This window comes from Brassica rapa, chromosome A09, assembly GCF_000309985.2.
Source record: "Brassica rapa cultivar Chiifu-401-42 chromosome A09, CAAS_Brap_v3.01, whole genome shotgun sequence".
Classification (NCBI taxonomy): Eukaryota; Viridiplantae; Streptophyta; class Magnoliopsida; order Brassicales; family Brassicaceae; genus Brassica; species Brassica rapa.
This window is the reverse complement of record NC_024803.2, coordinates 33,534,240-33,562,022: the sequence shown is the minus strand read 5'-3', so window position 1 is coordinate 33,562,022 and position 27,783 is coordinate 33,534,240. Positions and strand designations below refer to the sequence as shown.

Genomic DNA, 27,783 nt, shown 5'->3' with positions numbered 1-27,783 from the left:
AATAATCAACATGTATCAAATTGAAAAAATGAAACCAAACTTGAACCAAAATTTATAAATAACCGAACATATCATATATATCTACAACCAAAATAAATAGATACTTTAATTTTTAAAATACAAATTATATACCTACAAATGTTAATTATATGTAATTTCTAAATAACCAAATATCTTAAATATACTATTTATAAGCTGAATTATCCAATAAAAACAAATTACTCAAACATTTTTTTCAAATATTAAAAAAATATCTTAATAAATCCTCAACATTCAGCCTAATTTTCCACTAAAAGAAACCAAAACACCAATAAGTGGTATCCACAATCAAACCAGTAAACACAGTCACCATATAATCTAGTTTCAATTTAATAAAAATTCATTATTTAAAATCTTTTAAAATCTAAAACCAATATTAACTCGTGAATCTATACCAGATGACATGAAAAAAGTCTAAAATAACATGATAATATTTTTCAAAATTTGATTAAATTTCTCGTATAAATTTTACTAAGATATAAAATTGAATAAACTACATTTTTTATGTTATACATTCTAGTTTATAGGTTTTATAATGACTATATTAAGATTAAATTTTTGAGTTTTAGAAATAAAATTATTATTAAGTTGAGTATAGTTGAGTTACCTATAAATGTTAAAAATAAATAATGTATTTTATTTAAACATAAAAAACATTCTAATAATGCTATAATTTCCTGAGAAAATATTTATACAAAACTCTTTCTCCTAATAAACCCAGTTATAAAAGATTTTCATCACAAAAATAACCTAGGAAGGTTTTCAAAGAAAAAGTTATAGTTTTGAAATATAATTAAGCTTGTTGTTGTACTGTGAAGTATTTTTCTAATCATAATTGGAAGTTAATATGTTTTGACCGTCGAATGGTATCATGTTTTTAACTTTCTATTAACCGTACTTGCATCATGTTTTTATGTTAGTTTTGGTCATAAAACATTTAATATGAATTAAAAGTATGGTATTGTTCAGAATTTAATTACCAATAAATCCAAATGTTTTTATAGTAACTGTTTTTGTTGAAGAAAAATGATCGTGGATTGTATGATTATTAAATCAGTTATAAAATAATCTACTTTTTTAATAGGTTTAATGGCACAAAAGTAATATTTCAAGGAAAAACAGGGATAAAATATATCAATGATTCTGAATTAATAATATTGATGTATAAATCTTTGGTGTATTATAGTAAGTTGAGTATTAAATAAAAGCATTGGTTATTTTATAGTTAGAGAAATATAAGGTTGATTAGTGTATAATTATAGAAATATAAGGTGAGACCAAAAAAATAGTTAAGTTTAGTAAATAGGTCCAACAACTTTTTCTAAGTAGATTTTTTGGGACTCCTTCTCTTTTAATAGTATAGATTTAACCTGAAGATGTTCTGGATCTATGGAATGACTCAGACTAATCTTTAAGAAAATGTGTAGTTCACGGATAGACTTTCTTTTCGAATATACAAATGAACTCTAAAGTATGGATCTATATCTGTATGGTGTCTAAAGACATTATGAGGTAGTTCCTTCCAACATGATTCGAACTCGTAGCCTGAATGCAGAAAAAAGTCCGTCCTAACCATTGAAGTCATAATGTTCTAGACAATCATAATATAGTTAAGACCATAGAAATAGTATCTACCCACGGATACAGTTTTACACTGAACCTCCAGTTCATACTGCAATTTAAAATGATTTGTGTATTGTTAAGGGTTCTTACGGCGATATTGACATATATATGTATGTGTATGTAATAGTGATTTTTAGAGTTGTTGTCTGTGATACGAAGAATGCAATAACCATTGTAGTTAGTGGAAGAAAGACAACAAAGATGAAGATAGAAATGGAGGAGGCGGAAAGCTTAATTAAAATTGAACCAATTAAAATCGAACCGAAATTAAAATTGAACCAATTAAAATCGAACCGAAATAGGGAAAGTGGTTTGGACTTGGTAATACCAAATATACCGAATGGATGTCATTTTTGAAAACCGCGGTATATGGATATGGTTTGGTATATAAACCGATCAAACCGAATTAACCGATAATTTAAAATATAGTAGTATAATTATATGTAAAGTTTATAATATAATTAAGAATATATACATAATTTATTTTATTAATTTGATTTTTATATTGAAACGTTGTTTTTAGTAACTTAATATTTTGTTTTAAGTCAAAATTTATGTTTTATTTTTATCAAATATGAGTGTTTAGATTTAGTTATTTATAATATTATGGATTACTAATTTCTATTATGTAAAAACTATTATAATTATTAACTTAATATGTTTACTAAATATTTTAAATAGTAAAAACCAAAATATCTTCATGTTATATAAAAATTAATATCTAATAATATAAATAAAATCAATAAAATACTTTTTTTAAACAATTTTATGGTATTTTGATATAAAATCGAATAAACCGAAAACGACAGTATATAAACCAAACAAAAACCAAAGTAAATATGGTTTTAATATGGTAGCTATTTTTCATAAACCAAATATTGAAAAACCAAAATAATCGAACCGAAACCGAACCGATATCCGGATTGAACACTCCAAGACGGACCGGTTCATTTTTTATTAAAATGGTGAAACTAAACTATGATTAATATATTATGGATTGATCAGATTAGACATTAAACAAATTATGACACAAAAACTTTATTTTTTTCCACCGAACACATTTTTGAAAAAATTGAACAGTATTGTTTCCACAGTTAAATTATTTTAATATTTATCTTCCATATGGTTTTGAAAAGTTTCAGATCAACCATCGAATTGATACGTGTTATTTTAATGCTTTTAGTTGTTTGGTTAAGAAAAACTTACATTTTTGTAATTTAAAGTCGTTTTAAAAAATTCAAAATGTAACATATAAGAAAAAATCTAACATATAAATATATATATATAAGGTTTGATTATTTTTGTAATTTAAAGTCATTTAATTTTTTTTTAAATATAACGTATAAAGTTTCCTCGTTTATGTAATTTCAAAGTCATTTTAAAAAAATCAAAATATAACATATAAGAAAAATAAATCTAATTTTTTTATTGTATTGTTAATGTGATTGTTTAATCTTTTAAATAATATAAAATTAAACAAAAATGAAGAAGGATGAAAAAATTGTTATCAAATCTTTATTATTCATAGTCATTAATTGTTATATATATGTTAATAATATTAGGTATTTCTGTAATTTTCATCTAAGGAAAGAATCGACATTTCTTATACTTTGGGTTATATAATGTTGTTAGTATATTTTTAAACTATACTTTATATTAAATGCTTTAGAATTCTTTGAAATGAAATTTAGAAGGCATTTAGAAGTGTCACCTAGGATTGAAGTTTTTTAATTAATACAAAATTAAGGTTTTAATTTTTTTAATGCTTCTCAATTAATATATAGAGGATGTCACAAATCAAAACTCTTGTCTGATAAGTTTCAAAATAGCAAAATTGGATTTTAAAGCACAAATCCATCACTATAATTTTTACAATTAAAAAATACAAAGTGAAGTCTATGTTTTTTGTTTAATGAAAACATAAAAAAATTCATTAAATATAAAATATATGTTAATTGATTTTGTTAAATCGAGTTTATATTATTTAATTATATAGTATAATATTCTAAACACGTAGATAAAGATTATTTCCTCTGTAAAAAAATTTAAACTTTTTTTTACTCTACAGATTTTCAAAAGATTTTTTTTATTAGTGAATGCTAATGAATCGTATACTTTAAAAAAACATTAACTGAAAAATATTTAAACATATAAAATTTTATTGTTGATTTTTTTCAACAAATTTTATTGTTGATTATTATTGGAAACTACATAGAAAATAAATATTGTAGTTATTATAATATTTTTTATATTTTTATTATGCATAAAACTCTAGAAAAGCTTATTTTTAAACAGAATATTAATAATATATTACTTTGTCTAGATATTCTGTAAGACTTTTTTTAAGACTTATTTAATCATAAATTAGCTATCATCATCTTTATTAATTAATTTATCATTTAGAGCCAATGAGAACATAGAAACATACTTAAACAGGTAGAAATTAAAACCTTTCATTGTTGACTACTCAAGTTAATTTATTAGAGAGAGAGAAAGAGAGACGGCTTCTCACCGCAGGCTCTACGCAGCATAAAGTTATTGCAGACAAGTCTTCGAGATCGAAACTATAACAGAACTTTGGATCTTCTTCTTTTTGGTGATGGCTCATCAGGACAAGTTGGATCATCATCGGTAATACTTGTTCTCTTCTGTCCGTTTTTCCAAATTCAATCGTCTCTGTTTTGGTTCTTTACTTACAAGTTTGTCAACGACCATATTGACTTGAATCTTCTGCAATCGAATCACATTTTAAGAAACCTGGTTGATCCGCACCTCATTTGATCAGGTGTAATGATTCAGACGCACAAGATCCTACTTCAATGACCATTGAGTTTCTCCGTGCGCGTTTACTTGCTGAAAGAGCTGTTTCCAAGAGCGCAAGAGCTAAGCTTGATGGCCTCGCTGATAAAGTATATCTCTTTTCGCTATTTTTCATCATTCCTAGCCTTAATGTCATCCTCATGTTTTGATCTTTAGGTGGCAGAGCTGGAGGAACAGCTAAAGATTGTGTCTTTACAGAGAAAGAAGGCAGAACAAGCGACTGCTGATGTCCTCGCCATCCTTGCAGAAAATGGGTTTAATGATGTCTCTGACGGTTATGATTCAACCTCTGATCAAGAAAGCTACTCTCAGACGAGTTCAGGTAAGCGTTTTTTTTTTCTCAGTGTGAGTATAAAGTTTCTGAATTTGAGATGTAATTGTATAATTTATGTACGTTCTAGTGTCTGGCAAAAGTCTGTCATGGAAAGGGCGCAGGAGAGAAGCGGCAGCTTCTTCCGACAAGGCCAAGGAACCGCGTAATAGGAGACAGAGAGGTTTCGAGTCTGCTTATATTTGGCGTCCAAGACACCGCCAAGGAAGGTCTTGTCGACAAATAAAACGCAGCGAATCAAGGTCTGATGAATCTCTATTGTAAAAACTTGCTTTTTATATGTTGTGTGTTAAAGCAACAAACATTTCTTTAACCTTCCAGAACTGTATCTGAAGATCACAAGGGAGATGGAAATGCAATTGTTGATACTGAAGTGGTTCCCAACGCGAGTGAAGAGGCATCCAAAACTGTGGATGATGTTGCTGTTACGAAGGGGGACCAAATCTTTCAGAATGTTTTAGAGAAGAAAGACAGCATGGATATCAACTTGGAGAGAGCGTTGGCGAAACGTGCACAAGTTATAGGTTCTTTTGAAGATATGGAAGAGACTCAAAAGCAGTGGGAGAAAAACTTCACAGATAATAAATCATCTGCCCTGGTATATACCTTGCGTCTCAGAGCTTAGGCTGTGAACTTTACAAGATCTTGATATCTTATCTCTTCTCTAATCTCTTGCAGGATTCATGTGACGTAGGAAACCATTCAGATGTAACAGATGAAAGTAATGGAGAAAAAACACAAACTCAGCTTCAAGGTTCCACACTAGTAGCCAATGAAGCTGACCAAGGTTCGCCTGATCATTCAGTAACATCATCATCTGATAAGTGCTGCAAAAGTTGCGGAACCAAAGCTTTGGAACAAGATGCATTTCCTTCAGGAGACAAAGGAAAACAAATACCTGAGAGTCCTAAAAGTGAGTCTTCTCATTCACAGAGCTCTCAAGGTATCTCCCAGCACTCTTCATCAACTATTCAGCCAAACTCGAGAGGTAGCTCCTTTCGTAGTAATGCCACTACCTTCCAGAAAGTAGATTACCCTTTAGTTCCAGCGTCAAAGGAGAAGTCTGATAATTGTGAGACAGTGCTCACTGCGCTGCAGCAAGCTAAGCTGTCTCTGCAAGAGAAAGTCAATAGCCTACATACCAGAAAACCTGAGTATCAATCTGAAAGCTCATATCCTTCAACACCAGGTTCATACGCATTATCCATAGAGGCAGCACCTGGTTCCAAATCATCTCTCCCTGCTTCCAACACCGGGTCCATGGTAGAGTTTCCTGTTGGATGTGCTGGACTTTTCCGAGTACCCACTGATGTTTCACCTGATGCATCAACGAGGAACAGCATTCTAGCTTCTGCGAGTACTCAGAAAGCTCTGATTAGCCATACACCTGACACGAGTCCTCCTTTGTCAATGGATGAGCGTCCTTTGACTACCCCATACATTGGTGGACTAAAACTATATGCAGGCTTCAGGGAAGATACTCAAGAATCTAGACATTATAAAGCCAGACCAAGTGTTTCAGGCAGTGTCATCTCTGGTTTTGGAGGTAACCAACTATCATCCTCAACTAGCCTCAACTTAGATAGACAAGTGAGTACGTATACTCACATGACACCTACTCGAAGCTTGTATCCTGATTCAGTTCTGCGTAGTAGAGAGATGTATTCGACTCCTTATTACACACGTGCGGTTGGGTTTCCTCCTAGTGGTGGTTCAGGACCGGGTGACGGCTTGTTCAGGCGAGTATGATTCTGTTGTGTGTTTTGTGATCGAAGCTGCAATATCATATGTTGTACGTTAGTGTGTTGTATACAATGTGTGTAGAAACCAAACCAGCTTTGTGTTAAATTTGTTAGAAACAAAAGTCAAAACAAAATACTGTAAAGAATATGCAAAAGGTGTATGTATGTGAGTGATTCATAGCGTTATAAGTACACGACATTGATTGTTATTTTTAACTTCTGTTTTTTGTACTAGTTCTTCTCTTCTAATCATATCCTGAGTTGGTTTCGCTTATTACACTTATATCAAGCCTTAAATTGAGTGGACAAATCTAGCGGTTCAGACCAGGATGACCCAAACAACATCCTGAACGTGTTACCATCGAAAGTGTGGCATCTAGTAGAAGAATATAAGACAAGAAGATGACGTTTTATCAGTGGAAAAGAGAAAAAAAAAACTGCATTGGGAGAGGGGAAGTGTAGTGTCATTACAGAAGTAGAAGGAACTCAAGAAAGTCTTGAGTAGAGATACAATGGGAATATAAGAAAATCTGAAAGGGAGTTTTTGCTATACAGAACCAAAATGGGGTAGCAGATTCATTGTCTTCGTGCAAATATGACTAGCAGCCTTCATCATCAATCATCTTCGGGATGAGGAGCTTGATCATCATCATCCTCCTCCTCCTCCTTTTTGTCACTTGTGGCGTTCCTCTCATTCCATCTCGCCCAGGCCCACTTCAGGACCAGAAACCCTCCAAGTGCATATACCTGAAAATATAATTTAGAAGCAACCAAGTACTCAACTTTTTTTGCAGGCTATGAACAAAATCAGAACACAGATCAATGCATAAAACGAAGAAGACAAAAACAAGTGAGCACAAGTAGTCCGTAACTCATACAAGTGATGCAAACGTCGCTGTAATGCATGCTATAGATACATGATCAAAACAGAAACTGTATCATCTTCAACATTCAATGTAACACCACTGCCACTCAATGAAACCAATAAAAACGTTGGCAACAAGTGTCTGTCACTTGGGCAAATCGAGAAATCAACTGCTTTTACTTTTCAGACAAGAAGACAAGCAGACAGAAGTGCCTAAAGAGAGATTTTTGAAGGACTTTAATTTAACAATAGAAACAAACAAACATAGATAAATTAACAATTATCAACATCTGCAATAAACAGACATGGTCCTACCATGGACTACACTTGCAATAAAACAGCACTTCCATGATTGTTCATCTAATAAATCCTTAGAGTACAGCCATGTATAAAGCTCAAGTCTTTCATGATTGTTCATCTAAGAAAATCTCAAAATACCTGCCAAATGACGAGGGAGTTGGAAGTGCTTCCGGAACTAGGCTCGGCTTCAACCTTGAGTGGCTCTGCGCTCTTGGGAGGATTGTAAGGGAAAGAGACCGTCGAGTTCTGAGTCTCCTTGTCCTTGGAGACTCCTACCGTGGGTTTAGGAGCACCATCGGCGCCGTTAACAGAAGCAGGAGACTTGGGTTGGAGAAAGGGGAACAAGTTGACGACGAAAGAAGGTAACTTCAGCTGATGAGGAGAAGAATCGGAGCTACGCTGCTGCTGCTGTGGTTGTTCAGCCATAGTTGTTGAGGATCCACCGCTTAGGGTTCTGAATCGACGGATTTTTAAGGATACGAATCTTCTGGTGGTCACTTCTCCTCTTTCTTGTCTACGACGACGACACGTGCCGCACGTGTCCTTTCCAGTTTTGTTTTTATTATAAACTTAAATGGGCCTAAAACCCTGACCTCTGGTCCAAGGCGAGTGGCCCATTAGTAATACTTCGAGAATCATCGGTGTTTTCAGATTCAGACAAATCAATCAATCGGACCGTCCTCAATTTTTATGGGTTTTTAGTTTTTTAATATATATAAAAAAAAGAGAACTTTGTGATAAATTTTCAAAACCTGAGAAGCTCGATTCGAATCCGAGATTCACCAAAGTTGAGGCTTTTGGAATTGCCGAGTCCCTGAAACATCTTTGAACCCAGGAAAGTTTGCAGCTTTTCATGTATCATCCGACGAGAGGCGGTGTTCGTGGTGGTCGAGATCGTAAGTTTCCCTTTTTTTAATCTTTGTTTCGGATCTTTGCTTCTCTTCTTACAAGAGATTTTAGGGTTTTCGTGTATCTTCGAACTCAATTACGTTCATCTTCTCTGCTGTTCTTTCTTGTGATATTCGTTTTGAGAACGATCTAGGGTTTGAAGATGTAAATTGGGTATAATCAATTTTACATGAGTTTGATTAAGAAGCGTTGGCATAGTACTAGTGAATTGGCTAGTTCTAGAACATGAGCTGCTTATAAAGTGATGAGTCAGTTAATTGTGAATGATGAAGACTTGTGTTACTAAGAGGTTACGTTTGTTTATGAAATGTGCAGAGTTTAGTTGGGATGAAGTGAAGGCTGATAAACATAGGGAGAACTATTTGGGTCACAGCGTCAAGGCCCCTGTTGGACGATGGCAAAAAGGTTCGTCTTTTTCTCTTATTTCCTCCTTTTCTTGTTTCTTTGATTTTAACTTGTCATTTTGATCCTCTTGTTTGGCTTACGGAATACTAGTCTTGTCAACTGAAATCGTAATGGATAACTTGTTTGCTAGTTTCTGGTATCAGTGTTCTTATTGGTAGATATAGAACCATATGTATATGCAAGAAAGCCTTGTCGTAGCTCTTAACAGATTTGAAAGCCTTGAGTTGGTTATTATCATCTTATTAGCTCTTTCTGTGCCTTCTCTAGTTCTGTAAACTTAGCTGCCAATTAATATGTGGTGGAATCTAAAGCATCTCAACACTTCATGAGTTCAGAGGCGTATGTATGTATATATATGGTGGCTAAGATACATGGGGTTGTCTGCATCCAGCTCTTGTAGTCATGATTGAGCCAAACCGTTTTCTCTGCTTCTGTGTCTTTTTGTCACTTTGCATTCAGAAAGAATGTGGTGTTCTCCCTACAGTTTCATCGTAAAACTATTACTTTATTTTTTCTTTTGATAAAATTCAATGCCTTCTACCTTCTCTGTGAAGTATTTGCGCATATTTATTCATGGTTTCTTGTCCTTTCTAGCTAATAGATTTTGTATCTTCAATGTATAACTTTATACTGACATTCCATTTCTCTGCGGACTCAACAGGTAAAGATCTTAACTGGTATGCTAGAGATAAGAAACAAGGGGGTTCCAACACGGATGCTATGAAAGAGGAGATTCAAAGAGTTAAGGAACAAGAGGAACAAGCCATGAGGGAGGCTCTGGGTTTAGCACCAAAGTCCTCTACAAGACCACAAGGCAATCGCCTTGACAAGCAAGAGTATACTGAACTTATCAAAAGGGGTTCAACAGCCGAGGACCTGGGTGCAGGGAAGGCTGATGCAGTTTGGGTTCACGGCATTGGCTATGCAAAGTTAGTTCCTCTTTGATCTTTTTGGTGTGTTTATGCTTTACTAGTAGTTTCCTCATCTCACATTTCTTTCTGCAACTCTTTACAGAGCACCACGTCCTTGGGAAGATCCTAGCACCCTTGCACCCTCTCAGACAGAAGACAAAGGGCCAGCACCTCTGCCAGCAGATGCACCAGTGATCAAAACTGTTGAAGATGTACCAAAAGATACTGAGAGGAGTCAAGAGAAGGATAAGCACGAGGAAAGGAAACCTGCGAAGAGAGATAGGGAAGAGAGACATGAAAGGCGTGATAAACATGAAAAGCGCGAGAAACGTGAGAGGCATGAAAAGCGACACAGTCGTGATTCAGATGACAGGAAGAAGCACAAGAAAGAGAAGAAGGATAGGAAGAGGAGGCATGACTCTGACTCCGATTGAGTTATAAACTGTGCCGCTGTGTCTCTTGTTCTCTTACAGGGGAGAAGCTGTCTCTTCTGCAAGATTTAAAGATCTTTATCTCATTTCGTGTTCAAATGATGGAGTAAAGAACGAAACCTATCAATATGTTTGTCTGTTGAATATTGAACGAATTAATTTTTTTTTTTTAAATAAAAAAAACTGATCTAATGTTTGTTAAATGACATGGATAAAGTGAGATCTGATCCTGTAACAAGCCCCAAACACATGTTTTATCTCATTTGCGTGACTAATATGATACACAACTTTGACAATACCACACTTCATACAATGTACTAGTAACCCAGTCTTCAAAGGAGAGATGCATCAAATAGCCTCGGAGAAACGTAAATCAGCAGGGCCAGGTCCCAATATTCCCTTTTGCTCGCTAATCTTCCCAAGTCCTTGGGATGAATCTTCTGAAGGTGCCCTTGTGTCAGTGACCATCGGAAATTCTCTCTGTAAATGGACCAAATACAATGAGGAGGGAGGGAGCTTAAGACTGAAGCAACTCTTGTGTCACAAACTAAATATGGATTTCTAAATATAACGTCTATACTAAAGCCAATACCCATACTCTTTTCTCAATGGAAGGGAAGGGAAGTTCAAATTAGTTGTATACTGTAAGTGAGATAAGACAAGAAAAAGACGCTTGCCTCATCGTTATCATTAGAACTCTCAAAAGGTATTGGGGTCGATAGAGGAGGTTCAAGGTCTGGGTCAGGCTTCTGAAATATGAATGTTGCATAGAGCCCTGCGAAAAAAAAAGGTAGATAAGTAGTAGCAGAGTATACAAAGTGGAGACTAGATAGCATAAGAAGATGAAAAGGTTACCTAACAAATCAAATGCCCGTGGAAGAAGTTTTCCCCTAGGGTCAACAAAGTTCGGGCCAGCATTCATCAGCAAGCTTGCAAATTGAGCTCTGACAGTAAGAGTTGAACAGCATCAGCAATGTAAATATACGAGACAACTATAATATACTAAATCTCGTGATATAAGATTGAGAATCTCTCAGACTTTTAAACCTGTTATCATCGTAAAAATCTGTTAAACTTTGAATCTCCACATATTCAAGGCCAGCTTCTCTCGCTAACCTGAGTAAATTAAATTTAAAGGACCAAGGATCAAAAGATAAATACAGATGGACGTCCTTTCTAGATCAACTCGAAGCAATATGACAAGTAGGATTGCAATGGAAATCTATTTTATCTAAAGAGTAGGATTGCAAATACAAGTAACAAGGTCAACAAGTACACATTGTTGATATGGTAAAATGCTATATTACAATACCATCAAACTGTTGTTGAATAAAAAGATGAGACACCTGATTAAGCTTGGGAAGTGAACCAAGCAATGGTCTTCAGGAGGGTTGTCACCAGAAAATTTCAGCTGATACCTCTTTCCAAACAACGGAAACCTGAGTAGAAAAATACCAAACAGTCTCTAATTTCAAGAAAAGAAACTCTATGGCAAAATAATTATATTTTTCTCAGAGAAAAATAGCTCACTTTTCTTCCTCTACTTCGAAAGTGATCATGTAACTTTCTGACCGAATGTAGTTAGGAAAGACATTAGGCTTTGTCCCTCCGCTCCTATTGTGGTATGCTTCCACATTCTTCTGGTACTTTGCCCTGTTTCACCAGAATGTTAAGACGTGCAGTACAACTGCACAAAACAATACTTATGCAGTATAATGTTGAAACTAAAGAACTAAAAATCTAGTATCAATTCGCAGGAGACATTAGGACAATCAAAAATTACATATTGGAGTGATCTAAAACAGTCTCATCCAATTCAGGCACTCTAGATGCTTTCTCATGTAACTTATCACTCTAAACATCATTTGATATTACACATAACAAACCAGTAGAGAGAACTAAGGAACTAAGCTAGAATTTAATTACAAACAATTCAAATGTAACAATATTCTCATACCATATGGTAGAAGAGTCAGGAGTGATTCCAAAAAAGTAACCACCAGGTTTCAGTAAACTTGCAACATTGGTCAGGAGTCTTCTCGCATTCTCCTCAGTTTCAAAGCATAACTAAATCAACAACATTTGTTAGCCCATCACGTTCTTGCTAATGCTACATATCCATAAGTTAAAAAAAAAAGAAGCAAAACCTGAAGATGACGCCAACAGGAAACTAAATCAACCTCCCCAACTATCTTCTCTACCTTGATTTCAAGATCTTCCTGTTACACCACATGAAAGCAAAACAAAAACTAAGAAATGTGCTCCACATTAGTATAAGATTTTGTCAAATCCTCACCTTGGAAGGATCAGCTTCAAAGAACTCAACATTGTAACTCTTCCTATGACTCTCCCAAGCTTCTCGTACGCAAGATATTCCAGAAGACGATGTATCTAAAAAGTTGCAAACACCATTAGTACTCTTTGAGGAAGCTGTAAGTGGTAATATATAAGTACCGATTCCGATGTAGTGACCGATTAGGGCAGCTTCCCATTTCTCGGTGTCGGGAGCTTCGCCGCAGTACAGCTCACAAACCTAGACAACGCAGAGAGAGAGAGAGACATAAAAGGATGAGACTTTGTGAAGGGATTGTGGTTAAAGAGTGGAGAAAGGATTCGTTTTTGTTACAGTGGTGTAAGGATGTGCGAAGATTTTGATTATGGCCGTCTTGGCGAAATCGAAGAGGCGGTGGTGACTCTGCTCCGGTTTCGAACCCGGGATGATGATGCCGCTCATTTCTTTCTTCTCCGGCCGAAATTTTTGAAAATTTATGTATTTGGCAACTCATTTTTAGTTTCTTCGTTTTGCTTATATACATTTTTCTTTTAACTGATTTACTTTTTTTTTTTTATAACATCGATCTATATTAATTATGAAAAGATGATACATTGGAGTGAGTATGATAAAAATGATGGAACATAGAAATGATATATAAATGTATTGTGAGCTTGATGTTTTTGCTTTGCCAATTTGTCTGCAGCCTTGTTACCATCTCTTTGAATCCAACTGAACTTCACTTCTTCAAACTTTTGTGTCCACCATCTTATTTCTCTTATCCAATTGTAAGCTAAGAAATGCAATGATTTGTTAATGAGGATATCCATCACCTTTTTGTTAATTGTTATCACCTTCTATTATCATCTTTCGATGATCTCGTGTCCAACAGTGTTGCAATGCCAATAATATTCTTTGTAATTCGCTTTCTATCACACTTTGAACTTGTCTCCCAATTGCTTGCGCTGCTCCAACCAGCTGTACTTGGAATATTGTGATTGACAAAAGACCCATCTACATTGCATTTCACCCGATCATGAGGTGGCATTTTCCAGTTCACTATTGCTTCTCTTCTGTATCTTGCATTTGATCATTTCGACATGTAAAAATTTTAGTTTCAACACTCTTCCATTCTGCTGCATCCTGCTTCGCAATTGTAATCACCATTCTCCAAACTATCTGTTTTCTCTGAAAAATCAGAATATTCCTACTCTTCCACAATCTTCATAATATCCATAAAGGTAAGTCTTGTAAGTGTGTCAACTGTGAAGACAGACAGATCCTTAAGTATTTTTCAATCTTTTGTTCCAAAGAGGATTGCATACTATTTATTATTGCATTAGCTATACTTGAAGCCCTCCATATTCCTTTTGCATAGTCACACTCAAAGAAGAGATGTTGTTCTGTTTCAATCTCTTGTCCACATCTAGCGCATAATGTATCACGTATAACCACACCATGTTCTGAGAATGTCTAAAACAATTTGGGCTGTAAACAAAAAAAAATTTGTGGGCCTGTAAAAAAATAAAAATGTTAAATAGGATGTGTAAATGTTCGAATCTGTTGCTTTAGCTTGACCTCACAAGCTTTAACCGACTGAACTGCTGAAGATATTCGATATTATTGGCTGAAATTATATATAATTTTTACAAGGCCGGAAGCATATACTTCCATAATTTTTAGCCCAAATTTTAATTTTAATACATGTTAAACTTATATGTTAAAGCCGGTGATCAAATTGTGTTTTAGTAAGAAAAAAAAATAAATGTGTTTATTTTAGTAAGAAAAAAGAAATGTGTTTATTTTAGTTAGGAAAAAAATTTCCACACTAGATTTACTATAAATTACGACACGCACGACTGACAATTCGCTTGATAATGAAACTCTAGTCTAATAATTCTACATCCAGTTTGTCCCAAAAAATGTTATATATATTTCTACATCCAGTATATTTTTATGAAAACTCATGTCAAACGGCTTTTATGTAAAACTTTCGCTATTAATTTTTTTTGGTAAGCTTTAAGGTTTTGGGATCCATGGTAGTTTTCGCTATGAATTTCTACAATTTATTATCATATTTTAAAAAATTCTGTAGACATGATATACATCTACGCATATTTGTTTTGTTTTGTTTCTAACATGATTCACCATATATACAACTATGCCTCACATTATATTTAGAATACTGAATGGTATATTTCACCTGTTTTTGTTAGTGGTATGTGACTTGGTTCATAAATGTATATCTTATAAATCAAACTCAATGCATAAATGATATATGTATCAGGTTAGATATGAATCACATTAACGTTATATTCCAGTATACCACTCATGTTATGAGTGGTAGAAGACTTGGTCATTTCACCAGCTGAGTTCTTGACAGCTGCTAAAGAAATTATTTATTTTTCAGAGGACTGGCAAACAAAAATATACCTCAGGATTCAGGAAGATACAAATCTATGAAAAGAATTGTAAACCAAAACCAATTTTTTTGTTAATTGGTAGCCAAATGAAAGAAAAAAAGTGGAACATGTGATTCAGAGCTTATCCTGTCGAACGAACAGGTATGGTTTCTGGATGTGCACGTGTGTCCAAGGTTTATTATGTAGTAGTAATCCCCCAAGATTCCATCTGATCAACAGTTGAATCTTTTCTCAAAGAAGAAGTCTTCGAACATATTCAAAGTTTGAACGTAATTCAGCCAGAAACAAAGCTGAAACGATAACCCAGTTTCATAAAAAGCAATCAGTAACAAAAGAGAATCGCTACAGAGGCTACTGAATGGAGGTAGTGTACTCTATTACCTCCAACTTGTCCATCAAAGATCCGATAATCAGCGGATAGCGTCACGTTCATTTTCGTTACAACAGAAGGCTTCTCAACACCTGAAACAATGGCACAAACTTGTCATAACCGAATCAAAACAGCAAACCGAAGGTCTAAAAACACAAAAGGATGTTACTGTCTCACCATCTGCTCCAATAACTGCCTCAACAACTTTATTTCCTCTACCAACTGCTAGAATTCCAGCCTTCAATACATTTGAAGCTCTTGAGTTTATTAATTTTAAAACACACATCTATAATTAAGTGTGCATCGTTGAGGGTATCATTACCTGAGGGGGGTTAATGATTGCGCATAATTGGTCCACATGATACATTCTGAGATTTGAAATGCTGTATTGTGACAGAAGGATTTCTCAGTCAGGAACGTTTCACATCAACTCCAGACGATGCTTTTAAGAATTTAAAATGATGAATACCTGAATGTCCCTCCTTGGAACTCATGGGGAGCAAGCTTTCCAGATCGTGCCTTTTGTGCCAACTCCTTAACCTGCTCCACATATCAATTAAGTAGCACATGACATACCGTGTACTCTTCTAATAGACTGGCATATTGCTAAACTCAGAGAAGATTAAACTACCTCTAAGGAAATAACAGAAATAGATTTTTGGTCTGCGTTCCTGATAAATGGAGTCATTAAGCCCTGCAACCCATGCCAAGAAGATAAGACCATGTTTATCCCTGATCCTTAGTGGGATCCTTAGGCCAAAAAAGTGAATTAATTAAATGAAAAGAAAAGAAAAGGTAGATTATCGATCCTTAAAATGGGATTTGTGTGACCAATTTTAAGACACGTGTCAGGCTATGAGCCAAAGTTATTTTTTTTTGTATTTTCTTTTTTTGTCTCACGTTCTTCTCGTGCTCTTCGTCACAAAAGAAGGAGAGAAGCGGTGAACGATGAACCCCGCGACCGAGCCTCCACCACCGATCCTCCGTCTTCGTTGTGTCTGGTCGTCTTCTCCGTCAGAGAGGAAGGATCGGAACCCACCACTGATCGAAACCCACCACTGATCGAAACCCACCACCGATGGAAACCCACCACCAAGGACGATGACTCTCGCGCTCCACACGGTGTCTCCTCCGTCTGCTCTCGTCATCTCCTTCAGTAGAAGGATCGAAACCCACCACGATCGTTCGTCTTCCCTTGTTTCGATCCTCCGTCTGCGAGACACATGGCGTCTCCTACGTCTTCTCTCGGTCCTGACGGTGTTTCCTTCGTCGCTTCTCGTCTTCGCCGGCAGAAGGACCATGCAAGATCAGTCAGACGACGAGTGTCTGGGTCGTCACGGCGTCTCCGCCGTCGGTCTTTCAGCTCTGGCTCATGATCTCTTCAATTTGGAGATCACTTCCCAAGTAATAAACTATCTCACCTCATCTTTCTTTCCATTTCAGTAATCTTAAGTATCCACCGGCAGATAATTTATGTTGCGAACTTGGAATGTAGCTTGGCTCTGTATTTTAGCTAGATCATTTGATAGACTTGGCTCTGTATTTAGCTAGATGTTATAGTTATAAAGATAATTTAGGTAGATAATTTTATACACTTGGCTCTGTATTTTAGCTTATCTCATATCATTGTGTTGCTAATTCGACAGGGTTGAGGGCGATGTGAGCAGGTGCTTTGAGCTCCCCACAGTCAACCACTTCTTGAGACTGTCGGTCAGTTTGCAAAACTTTACCCCAGTTTCATTTGTTTTCTTAATTGATGTCGTATGCATAGGTGTTAGGTTAATAAATGCTTGTTAGGTTGTGGTTAGTGCAATGCGTGTGATGAATGGTTCTGATGATCGGTTGTGTTGAATGCTTGTTTTATTGTTTTGTATGCGATCGTTTTGTATGTTTGTGACAAGATGGGTTTATATGTTGGTCACGAGATGGTTTTGTCACAAGCACGTTTTGTATGTTTGTGTCGAGATCGTTTTGGTAATGCAAGTCTCTCTTACTCTATATAAACTCATTGAAGTCACAAGTTTTAAACACAACTCTCGAGCACTTCTTCTCTCTTGCTTCTTTCTCTCCTTCTCACCAAGTTTCAATCTACTTGATCACAAGGCTCATACACTCCTTTTCTCATTTTCTCATTATCTAATTGTCTTTAAAATACTTATCTTATTTTTAATCACAAACTCTTCATCTCGCAATCTCTCATTCTCTCCTTTTCCTTGATCACAAAACTTCTCAAAACTTCTCTTAATCACAAACTCTTCAAATATCGCCAATATGATATCTGTTCAAACAAGAATTTGTGATAGACAAATGCATCAACAGCTCAAAGCGGATTTGGTTGAACATATATGTCGTAAATTTGGACGTGATAGAGACAACTACTAAACTCGAATGTTTTTCTAAATTATTCTCGATTATTGTACTAATCTTTATTTTTATGTTTTTTTAAAAATAATTATGTTTTAAATGTTATCTTTTAATATGTTTGAATTAATAAATAAATTTTATCTTTAAAAAAAAAAATTTAAGAACCTCTAATTAAGAAACTCCCATTGGACCGCTCCAAATGAGAGTTTCTTAACTATGGTTCTTAACCCCACTTAACTATAATTAAAGTATTAAATAATCACTAAGAAACACACTTAAGGATCAAGGGATAAACATGCTCTAAGGGACTAACTATTCAAGTAATAGGATAAGCCAACACAAGAGTGTACCTTCTCAGTTGCAACTGCAATTGATATGTCAACATCCTCCAACATAACAATTTCTCCTTTCTCAGTATCCCAGAAAGCTGCCAGACATTAAGACAAAAGATTTTAAAGAACCAAAAAAAGGATTTAAGCACGCACAAGGAGAGATGTCAGCCACATGGTTGCAATCCACATATCATTACATCAAACTCAAAAGTGAAAATTATCCTACACGTAACAATGCAGTTAAACATAACAGTAAAAAAATCTTCCACTAAATATTCGCAGCGGAAGCAAACCGCATTGCAGTTATTGTTCCAACATGGGAATCACGTTGCGTAAAAAAGACAAACAACATTGAAGTGATAGCATCATTTACGAGGAGAATGTGATTTCTAACCATTAGCTTGTCGTACATTCCTGAGTGCGACTGCCACTGCTTTAATAACTATGTCATTGACGGACACTTTAACATCATGGTTTTCTGTAGATCATGAAACCACAGTTGAATAACAAATACAAAGAAGTGGGATAACAAGCAGTCAACAAACCATGAAGTTCTTTTCTGAATGCAAGAAGAGGATCCAATACAACATCTGCAGGCACACTCAAACGCTTAAACAGCAAATAAAATACACAATGAATATACAAAGTTTCTGAATTACCAACCTGATGATAAATACAAATGGGGTATCTTCTGTTTTGATTCTAGTAAACGTTTAGCTATAATCTGTCAAAAGGGAAAAATGAAAGACAAGTCAGGATATCATTGATTCATTATGATATCCTAGAAGCAGACTTCAGTGCAGAAAGTATATTCTCTTTGAGGGATGGAACGTATTCCATCCACTACCATCAGTAGTTGTAGATTAAAAACAAACTATTAACACATACTGATATAGTTATCATCTCAAATAATAAAGATCAAGGGAGTTGCAAACAAAAGTTTTTGCTAACGTTTAATGAACAATTTTGCTGTGTTAAATGAACAATTCCATAGCATGCAAAATGTAATCATATAACTAAAGGTCAATCTTAACTACGTATTTATCAAGTCACAACGCATACATTGAAACATGTAGATTTGGCGTTTTTATGGCAGCTTATCTAAAGTTCTTCAAAATGTCATATAAAGATTTGAACGAGCCAGCATTTTGTAGAAAGAAGTCAAAACAATCTTATCACCTTGTTTCGACAAGAAGGAATGCTTAACAGGATACATTTTATTATGATCAAGATAGAGAGAAATAAATGTTGATTACCTTGCGAATTTGAATATTGGGAAAATCTTCATAATCATCTGACAGTGTCGCAGAAGACTTTGATTCAGGCCGCGATATGGAAGAGGATTTAGATAGGTTATCCTTTGATGGCTGTTTCTTCTCCGTAGAAACGGATCTTTTAGCTGTTTTTCCAGAAGCAATTGCGGCAACAACGTCTGACTTCAGTAATTTACCGTAGGGGCCTGAGGCCTTAATTGATGATGCCTCCAATCCATGTTCTAAAATCAATAGCTTTGCTGCAGGACTGATCTTTGTGAAGCCTGCTTTCTTCCCTCCGGATTTGTCTACATCACTTTGAGGGGGTTGTTTTTCTGTCTCAACCTCAGAACCACCTGCGGAAGAAGACTTGATGACTTCAATACTTTCAGCATCTTCAACCTGCGTAGAAGAAGGATAAACCTTTAAAACCCCTCAATTTTGTAAGAAATTGTATTTTCGAAGATTTGTGTGCAGGCATAACTTTTATATCAGGCAATATAGCTTGGAAATAGACGAGCGCAAACCGTAGCCAAACGTTTGGCTATACAGAGGCTAGAAGAACAGATAGACTTAAGCACAAAATGTGCATTAGATAGAAGCTAGTATACATTTGGATTAAATATACCAGTATAAAAACAATATTCTAGCATCGAGAATTGAGTCAATGTACTTCTGAACTAAAGGGACTTATTATAAGTGCAATCGGCTTTCCGACAGCCACATCCTTGGAACCTTCAGGAACTAGAATCTTCGCCAAGTACCTACACCAAAATTCATCCATCAACTCATACAATCTATTCATATACGATCACTCGTCAGAATATGAATGCAGTGCTTCAGGTAAATCTTCTTTTATTGAGACAATCACCAGGCTAACTAGAATGGAAATATTGTTTATGCACCAAGTGATATTAGGAATAAGACGAAAAGATGTTTAGTACACCCCTCTTCAAGGCTGTCAAATTCCAGAGTAGCTTTGTCAGTCTCGATCTCACCTATGACATCACCCACTTCAATCTGTTGACCAGAAAATGAGAAAAATCAAAACAGGCAATTTGCCTGAGATAAGTGCATAACACCTAATTCCTTGTGGTGAAGTTACAGTGCCAATTCACTCATCATTTTTTGGTCACCAGAACTAACCTTGTCACCCTCTTTTTTCCACCATTTGGCAATGTTACCTTGATTCTGCACATCAATAGACAAATAACTAAATTGGGGTCTCATGATAGAAATATGGATGCATCCTCATCCAAAAGCTAGCACAAAATGTGAGATTTCATACCATTGTAGGAGAAAGTGCTGGCATTTCAAAGACAACATGTGGGGGAAGATCTGACGTATCAGTCTGAATGGAACCTTTTTGTTGAGTGCTTTCTTCAGGTTTCATCTCTTGACGAGCTGATGTTTCCTCTTTACCAACTCGACCATCCTCTCCGGGAGCAGAAACGTTTTGAATGTCGTCTTCCTCCTAAACCTTGATTACAATTATATTAGATAAGGTTAAAATTTCATCCATCAAAAATTACGTAGCAAGATGCTGACCAATACACAGAATATCATGTAGGGGACATGACATGAGAACTCAGTATGACATACAGCTATATTTATAAGAAGAAAGAGCACGAACATTGGATATTGGTCGTCTTTTCCCAAAAGAATATTAATAAAGTAGTACCAAAGATCTTTATGGTTTGTTAAGTCTTTCAGGATGTAAACCCCGAAAACAAAAACAAAAAATGAAGAGGCCACTATGCTTACCATAATTGCAATCGGTGCGTTACCAGGAATATCCTTTGATCCTTCTGTTACTAAAACCTTGGCCAGATATCTACAGAGACATGCTTCATCATAAGCCAAATAAGATTTACATATACGTATAATGAGGCAGATATTTGAATTACCAAGGTGGAATAGAAAACACAAACTAGCACACACGAAATTATGAATCAGCTTTTCAGAATTACCCTTCCTCTTGACTCTCAAGTTCTACAGTGGCTTTGTCTGTCTCTATTTCACATAGTACATCCCCCACCTCTACCTATCAGGAAGAACCAAAATTCAACCAGTTACTGAGAAATTCTACATTCTATAGACCTTTTTGTCAACTATACCATTAAATCATTATTCTTGTTCAATGATTATTCTAAAATAACATCATACAATTCGGCTGCCAAAGATAAGAAAAGCCCCACTTTGTCACCTTCTTTCTTCAACCATTTCTCAATATTACCATGACTCTGCAAAAGCCCAACAAAAATAAAACAAAGACTTCTCACAAGGAGGCCAACAAAATTCTACAAGACAGAAGTCTCATTTCCTAACCATTGTAGGAGACAAGGCTGGCATTGTAAGAACCATCTGTGGTGTGGATCCTACAACACAAAAACAAATAAAATTAACGGAAGAATCTTGTATGACCGATTACATATTCTGTCGCTATATTTAATTAAATGTAAGACGAAAGCACAAACATCAAAGGAAAGAGTGTTAAATGCAGTTCTGCATAGATCATATAACATTCTATGGATACCTGTTGATGAGAAGTTTTGCAAGCCAAATCGGAGCTAGAAGAAAATGAAAACAAAGTATGTGACATACATGAATAAATGGAAACAAGAAGATAAAAAAAGTTAACGAAGTGTAAAGCTTACAATGGACTTTGGAGGACTATTACTCATAGTTGTAATCATGTCTATCGAGGCAAACCTAATGTAAAACAGACAAAATCAGAGAAGGATAAACATTTACCCCCCCCCCCCCCCCCCCCAAAATTTTACAAAACGTGGATTATGGATATTGGCGGGTTTTGAATAACACATATGACATGAACTACATAACCATCTTAATTTCTGTTTAAATTCTTAAACCTTGAATGCTTATGACCGCCCTAGTTTTTATATGAATAAAATCATGTCCATAATTTTCAGGAAAGAGAAGCCGTCATTGTATAAACAAACTAAAACACCTAGCCTTAAGAAATGAAATCTTGAAAGAAAAACGTACAGCATAAAGCCAAACCTAGAGAAAATTATAGGAACTGGAATAGACTATTCATGCTGTTCTCAACATTCGTAAGTATTAATTATACAACAATTTGCTATTTGTACGAATCATTAAGTACCAAGATTTGTGGAATAGAACACATACCTCACACCAGTACTGCTACTAAACTTGTCGTCCAAGCAGTATAGTCCATTAGAAAAGCTGAATCAAAGAGGTCATCGTCAAATCTATTGGAAAGCTAAAGAAATCACACCAGCATTCGCTTCCATGATCATGAACAGAAATATAAAAAATGTCACACAGCACAACAAAGTCAAAATCAATTCTATAGTAATCTAACATCTATCAATGCTTTTCAAATCTACTCAGGACGAACATAAGGCTCTATGCTGATTAAAATTGTTTGAAGTAAATACCTCTAGGCTTGATTGCTTTCGCAACCAAATGGCCTCTAGAAGAGGAATCCTACTACTACGCAACAATCTATTGGAGCTCACAGTGGTTTCCACAAAGGAGGAAATGAAATGAGAAGTTCCTCTCGCAAACTATAGACGATAAGGTCGTTAATAATTTCAATTCAGAAGGCAAATACAAGTGTAATGAGTTCAAAGATTGACATTCTTTCTATCCATCGATCATAATCAAACTCCAAAACATCACTTAGCAATACGCAGTAAAAACTAAGAACTCCAAAAAAAGTCGAATGGGAAAACGAAATCGGGCTGAGAGACGAGTTAACTTATCGAATTGGCAAGGATCACAAGTGGAAAAGAGGAACACCAAAACTTGGAGAGATGACAGTTGAAAGGGAACAAAGCGTACCGCGTGTGGAATCCGGAGGCAGGAGCGAGAAGACGAGCTCTGAGAAGTGAAGACGTGCGGCTGCGTGCGATCGCTGCGTGCCGGAGGAGCGGAAGCACCATGGCAGCCACTTTGAGAGAAGGAGGAAGGTTCGAAGAAAATATTCACAAAAAAATGGGAGAGGGAGGCGGCGGTAGGCATGGACATTCTGGGTTCCAATCGGGTTTCAGTTTTATCCATTCGGGTTTTGATTTTTCGAGTTTATCAAAATCAACCCCATTCGGGTTATATAAAAGTTCGGTTCAGGACCAGTTTGGGATTTATCGGGTTCGGGTCGGAGTTAGTAAATCTTCAAAGAATCGGTATAACACTTGTACTTTCGGGTTCGGATCCCAATCGGTTCTTCGGTTTAAAAATACCTTATTTGTACCTATTTTGTAACTAAAACATAAATGAAATTGGTTCTTCGGATTTAAAATACATGATTTGTACATATTTTAATAGTCAAAACATAAGTAAAATCGATTCAAAAAAAAAACATCAGACGTGATCATTCAAAATCAAACGAAGGATAAAGATAGTTAGTGATAGAAAGAAAACTAGATAAATGAAATCATAAAACAAAAACTAAGTTCTCATGAAATGAGAAACATTATTCAATGAAAACAAAACCAAAATCTAAAAACTTTTGGCTTCAACTGCCACATTCCACCATCAACCTTCATGTAATAGATAAAATTTTAGAAGTTCAATAATATCTTAAAGTATTTGGATTCATATTAAGAATTAAGATAATATTTGGTAGAAGTTCTTTTTTTGATTTTAAATGTTTCGGGTTCTATCGGATATCCATTTAAGTCTGGGTTCGGTTCGGATAATACCCATAACCCAAAATACAAAAAAACAGAATCCATTCGGTATTTATGTCGGATTCGGATTGGTTCGGATTCATTTTTATCGGATCGGATTCGGTTCGGATTTTCGGGTTCGGTATATTTGCCCAGCCCTAGGCGACGGCACGACCGAATCCTTCAGAATTCAGATACGGCGCAGAACCGGAAAACTAGTAAACCGTTACTGAACCGGAAAACCACATTCAATCATTTGGGCCTTGTCCCCAGGCTCAAATAAATGGGCCGTGATTGGTTTGCGTAGTCATCGTAATATAATTAGGACTCGAAACATTGAACATTAATGGCAACTGGCAAGTGCGATATAAAAGATCACGGAAGCACGACGATTGTGACACCTGAGTTGGTAATTAATTAAAATTAATTTGGCATCAGAAAAAGGATCAAAAGGTATATCCTTTTTTTCCTACAACATCATCTGATCTGACTTTGTGTAATTATCTCAAAGCTAATTGCACGATTTTTAGTTCAAATCTCCGTCTCTCCTTCTTTCTTTTTGTCAAATTTTGAGACTTTTTCATTCACACTATTAAAAAACCAACAAAATCTGTCTGTCCAATTTGCAAAGTCAACTTCTGTTTTGTTTTTCTTCTTCTCGTGAAAAGAAGAGAAAAAAAAAACAATTTTGTAAACTATATAATAAGGATCCCAATTGTCGTGGAAGATAGATACCAATTAAATTTGGAAGAAAAGAAGAAGAAAGAGGAGATAATCAATCGAATAGAATAGAATGGAGAAAGAAGAAGCGAGGCAGGGTGAAAGTGGGCATGTGGTGTGCGGATCATGGATTCGTCGCCCCAAGAAAGTCAACTGGGCCATCATCGCCAGAGCTTCCAAACGCCGCGGCTCCTCCTCTCCCGCTCTCCTCAACATCTTCTCTTTCGATCCCATCACCACTTCCCTCTCCTCCTCCCCCTTGGTATATATATATTCATTCTCCTTTTACCACCGTTGTCAGTCTTTTGAAACAATTAGTCAAAGAGCTTCCAAGTTTTGTCGTGTTTTGGGTGAGAATCTAGGTTGTTGTTCCTTTAGGGTCTTTAGAAATATAGGGTATGTAAGATGTTTGCTTCTGATTCTGAGAAAGCAAATAGCCTTTTCCGTTTTGGTATTTACTTGGATTATTGACTAATGAAATCTAAAAACAATTCTTTATTTGATCAAAGGCAATACATGAGCTTAAGGAGAGTGATGGTGATCCTGTAGCAATCTCGGTGCATCCTGGTGGTGATTATTTTGTTTGCTCTACCTCCAAAGGTGGTTGCAAGTACGTTTCTTTCTCGGCCCCTTCACCTCCACTATCTATTTAATCTATAAAAGATATTCTAGTGCCTCCCTCTTAATATTTGATGTTTCTAATTTATCCGAGCTGGTATTGTCAAACCTAGGATAGCTTCTCGATCTTCGTCTTGAGGACTGATCGAACAACTAAAAGTTATTACACGATGCTTGTAATACTATTCAGATACCTTAAATTTATTGAATCTTAGGTTTAGTTTTTTATATATATCTTCATATGCTTTTTGTTGGGTACTGCTCTTCACACCTTTTATAATTAATGGTTATTTTTCTACTTTCTAGACTTGCCTTTCTTGCATCCATCTTTTTCAACTGTATTCTTCCATCTTATTTCATCCATACTAGAGCTTGGGAAATTCACTCCACCTCATTGTCTATACAAATTTATTGAATTTTAAATGGTTTTCAGGTTGTTTGAGATCGTTGGAGGAGCAATGTGTGTTACCATCTTAGCCAAAGAACTCCCTCCTCTTCAAAATGCTGGACTACAGAAATGTATGGCCTTCAGCTTTGACGGGTCTAAATTAGCTACTGGAGGAGTGGTAAGGAGGCACCAAGAATTGCTTTTTAAGGGTTTTTTTCTCGCTTTTGCTACATTTTTTTGGTAGCTTACTAGAAGCTGTTCTTTTTTCAGGATGGGTGTCTCAGAATCATGGAGTGGCCAAACCTAACTGTAATTTTGGATGAGCCAAAGGCACACAAATCCATTCGTGATATGGATTTCAGGTAATGACTAGAATCTTCTCTCTTATTATCCTTTCTTTTATAGTCTTTTCAGTTTATAGCATAGTTAAACTAGTAATACATGAGTCTTCTGTAAAGATTTGCGACTCGGGTCATATAAGTATACTACACAAATAGAAGTAAATGGAGATTGTGAAACGAAGCCGGTTCTGTGCATCTTTCTCATATCTGCGTGTCTTTTGTTGTAGTCTTGACTCAGAGTTCTTAGCTACAACATCAACCGATGGATCAGCTAGAATATGGAAAGCGGAAGATGGTTTTCCTTTGTCAACTTTGGAACGTAGTGGGGTATGTGATGATGGGAGTTAGTGTTTGCATTTTGGTAATTCATATATGTATATATCCTGATTATGGTACTGTCATGTGTTGCAGGATGAAAACATTGAACTGTGCCGGTTCTCTAAAGATGGGACAAAACCTTTTCTGTTCTGTGCTGCTCAAAGAGGTATATTATATTTATATATCGACTCTTATGTAAACTATTAAAGCATTACTAGTGTTCTAAAGGTCAGAACAAGATAGTGAAAGTTTTGAACAATTGGAAACAGGTGATGTTCCTGTGGTGAATGTTTACGACATTAGTACATGGAAGAAGCTTGGGTTCAAGAAGCTGTCAAGGAAGAGTGCATCGACAATGGCAGTGAGCTTGGATGGCAAATATATTGCTTTGTGAGTGTTTCTTCATCCCTGGTCTGGTTATTGCTTTTTCAGGCTTTTCATTGTGGTACAAAGGTTCATAATTTGCACCTTATATTTTTTTGTAGGGGTGGCAAAGATGGAGATATATCCGTCGCTGAAGTTAAAACAATGGAGATCTACCACTACAGCAAGAGGCTGCATCTTGGTCAAACCATTGCTTCACTTGAGTTCTGCCCTAGTGAAAGGTATAGTTATATACTAAGACCCTGTAAGTCTCATTATTGGGATGTATACTATTACTAGCATTGTTTCTAATGTTTAATCTATCTACTTGGGAGGGTTTAGGGTAATGCTGACAACATCGAGTGAATGGGGTGAGATGGTGACCAAACTCACTGTACCAAAGGAGTGGAAAGGTTTGCTTGTTGCTCATACCTCTCTCTGCAATATATATTGCACATCTCTCTAAGACTCATCTCTCTTATCTGTTGGATGTTGCAGAGTGGCAGATATATGCGCTATTGTTTTGCTTGTTCATGGCGTCAGTGGTACTTGCATACGTATTCTTCGAGAACTCTGATTCGTTTTGGAAGTTACCAATGGGGAAAGATCAAAGAAGACCAAAGATAAGTCTTTTTGGAGATTCATCCACTACGCCTGCTGAGGATCATAATAAGTGGAACTTGGACCTATAGATTGAAAGAGATTTATGTAACTCCACACGAGACGTTTCCTGTCTTTTTGTTTTTTTGTTTTTATAAAACTTCACTGCATGTTTTAATCTTCTTCCTTTCCACAGCTCTAATGATTCTGATTTTTTCCTGACAGTAACTCTTTTATTTTATGCAATGAAAATTTCGTTTTGATGTTTTTTGCGTCTTGAATAAACTTTAGATTCAATGTTTAAATTGACTTATGTTGCTGATCACATCCGTAACAAGTAAAAAACATTAAAGAAAAGAGTTTGCAGTCTAGAAAATATCTGTTTGC

The 27,783-nt window shown here is 35.7% G+C and overlaps 6 protein-coding genes and 1 pseudogene across 8 annotated transcripts; 4 read left to right on the top strand and 3 right to left on the bottom strand.

The window, feature by feature from the left end:
- The first annotated feature begins 3,782 nt into the window (after nt 1-3,782).
- On the top strand, nt 3,783-6,797 carry LOC103841162. 2 transcript variants are annotated; one of them, XM_033281097.1, is made up of 6 exons: nt 3,783-4,289; nt 4,447-4,571; nt 4,639-4,804; nt 4,884-5,055; nt 5,135-5,411; nt 5,492-6,797. In XM_033281097.1, the coding sequence occupies exons 1-6, from the start codon at nt 4,262-4,264 to the stop codon at nt 6,560-6,562; spliced, it is 1,839 nt and encodes a 612-aa protein (XP_033136988.1). In that variant the 5' UTR covers nt 3,783-4,261; the 3' UTR covers nt 6,563-6,797. The 2 variants fall into 2 exon arrangements, with proteins under 2 accessions (XP_033136988.1, XP_009115933.2); XM_009117685.2 differs by having other exon boundaries at nt 3,792-4,293; nt 4,448-4,571.
- A 179-nt stretch (nt 6,798-6,976) lies between these two features.
- LOC103841161 lies at nt 6,977-8,218 on the bottom strand. The gene is made up of 2 exons (XM_009117683.3): nt 7,859-8,218; nt 6,977-7,302 (listed from the first exon to the last, which is right to left on the bottom strand). The coding sequence occupies exons 1-2, from the start codon at nt 8,144-8,146 to the stop codon at nt 7,171-7,173; spliced, it is 420 nt and encodes a 139-aa protein (XP_009115931.1). The 5' UTR covers nt 8,147-8,218; the 3' UTR covers nt 6,977-7,170.
- Nucleotides 8,219-8,359: 141 nt separating this feature from the next.
- LOC103841159 (multiple myeloma tumor-associated protein 2 homolog) lies at nt 8,360-23,368 on the top strand. Of its 2 annotated transcripts, XR_004451845.1 has the most exons (6): nt 8,360-8,616; nt 8,945-9,034; nt 9,696-9,963; nt 10,049-10,466; nt 18,885-18,888; nt 23,074-23,368. XR_004451845.1 is itself a non-coding variant. In XM_009117681.3 (4 exons), exons 1-4 carry the CDS (start codon nt 8,574-8,576, stop codon nt 10,377-10,379), a joined length of 732 nt encoding a protein of 243 aa, XP_009115929.1. In that variant the 5' UTR covers nt 8,360-8,573; the 3' UTR covers nt 10,380-10,579. The 2 variants fall into 2 exon arrangements, 1 of the variants encoding a protein (XP_009115929.1); XM_009117681.3 differs by lacking the exons at nt 18,885-18,888; nt 23,074-23,368 and having other exon boundaries at nt 10,049-10,579.
- On the bottom strand, nt 10,561-13,167 carry LOC103841160 (mRNA cap guanine-N7 methyltransferase 2). Its single transcript, XM_009117682.3, has 11 exons — nt 13,003-13,167; nt 12,831-12,909; nt 12,673-12,767; nt 12,524-12,595; nt 12,334-12,443; nt 11,907-12,029; nt 11,723-11,815; nt 11,424-11,492; nt 11,232-11,320; nt 11,054-11,151; nt 10,561-10,856 (listed from the first exon to the last, which is right to left on the bottom strand). The coding sequence occupies exons 1-11, from the start codon at nt 13,108-13,110 to the stop codon at nt 10,725-10,727; spliced, it is 1,068 nt and encodes a 355-aa protein (XP_009115930.1). The 5' UTR covers nt 13,111-13,167; the 3' UTR covers nt 10,561-10,724.
- Nucleotides 15,033-23,451, bottom strand: LOC103841157 (annotated as a pseudogene).
- Nucleotides 16,142-17,633, top strand: LOC103841156. The gene is made up of 2 exons (XM_009117680.3): nt 16,142-16,845; nt 17,088-17,633. Exons 1-2 carry the CDS (start codon nt 16,543-16,545, stop codon nt 17,091-17,093), a joined length of 309 nt encoding a protein of 102 aa, XP_009115928.1. The 5' UTR covers nt 16,142-16,542; the 3' UTR covers nt 17,094-17,633.
- An 810-nt stretch (nt 23,452-24,261) lies between the features above and the next one.
- Nucleotides 24,262-27,663, top strand: LOC103841155 (SEC12-like protein 1). The gene is made up of 10 exons (XM_009117679.3): nt 24,262-25,030; nt 25,278-25,378; nt 25,820-25,952; nt 26,045-26,136; nt 26,343-26,442; nt 26,527-26,599; nt 26,703-26,823; nt 26,919-27,038; nt 27,139-27,209; nt 27,295-27,663. The coding sequence occupies exons 1-10, from the start codon at nt 24,842-24,844 to the stop codon at nt 27,486-27,488; spliced, it is 1,194 nt and encodes a 397-aa protein (XP_009115927.2). The 5' UTR covers nt 24,262-24,841; the 3' UTR covers nt 27,489-27,663.
- Nucleotides 27,664-27,783: the final 120 nt, after the last annotated feature.

Bases quoted from the DNA above. Each gene is read 5' to 3' on its own strand.
- LOC103841162 (XM_009117685.2), top strand. From the start codon at position 4,262: ATGGCTCATCAGGACAAGTTGGATCATCATCG. The intron at 4,294-4,447 runs GTAATACTTGTT...TCATTTGATCAG, and splicing joins GACAAGTTGGATCATCATCG to GTGTAATGATTCAGACGCAC. The intron at 5,056-5,134 runs GTCTGATGAATC...TTAACCTTCCAG, and splicing joins ATAAAACGCAGCGAATCAAG to AACTGTATCTGAAGATCACA.
- LOC103841161 (XM_009117683.3), bottom strand. From the start codon at position 8,146: ATGGCTGAACAACCACAGCAGCAGCAGCGTAGCTCCGATTCTTCTCCT. The intron at 7,303-7,858 runs GTATTTTGAGAT...TTATATTTTCAG, and splicing joins ACTCCCTCGTCATTTGGCAG to GTATATGCACTTGGAGGGTT.
- LOC103841159 (XM_009117681.3), top strand. From the start codon at position 8,574: ATGTATCATCCGACGAGAGGCGGTGTTCGTGGTGGTCGAGATC. The intron at 8,617-8,944 runs GTAAGTTTCCCT...TGAAATGTGCAG, and splicing joins TGTTCGTGGTGGTCGAGATC to AGTTTAGTTGGGATGAAGTG. The intron at 9,035-9,695 runs GTTCGTCTTTTT...CGGACTCAACAG, and splicing joins TGTTGGACGATGGCAAAAAG to GTAAAGATCTTAACTGGTAT.
- LOC103841160 (XM_009117682.3), bottom strand. From the start codon at position 13,110: ATGAGCGGCATCATCATCCCGGGTTCGAAACCGGAGCAGAGTCACCAC. The intron at 12,910-13,002 runs GTAACAAAAACG...TGCGTTGTCTAG, and splicing joins TCGCACATCCTTACACCACT to GTTTGTGAGCTGTACTGCGG. The intron at 10,857-11,053 runs GCAAGCGTCTTT...GTCCATTTACAG, and splicing joins GTTCTAATGATAACGATGAG to AGAGAATTTCCGATGGTCAC.
- LOC103841156 (XM_009117680.3), top strand. From the start codon at position 16,543: ATGACTCTCGCGCTCCACACGGTGTCTCCTCCGTCTGCTCTCGTCATC.
- LOC103841155 (XM_009117679.3), top strand. From the start codon at position 24,842: ATGGAGAAAGAAGAAGCGAGGCAGGGTGAAAGTGGGCATGTGGTGTGC. The intron at 25,031-25,277 runs GTATATATATAT...ATTTGATCAAAG, and splicing joins CCCTCTCCTCCTCCCCCTTG to GCAATACATGAGCTTAAGGA. The intron at 26,137-26,342 runs GTAATGACTAGA...CTTTTGTTGTAG, and splicing joins ATTCGTGATATGGATTTCAG to TCTTGACTCAGAGTTCTTAG.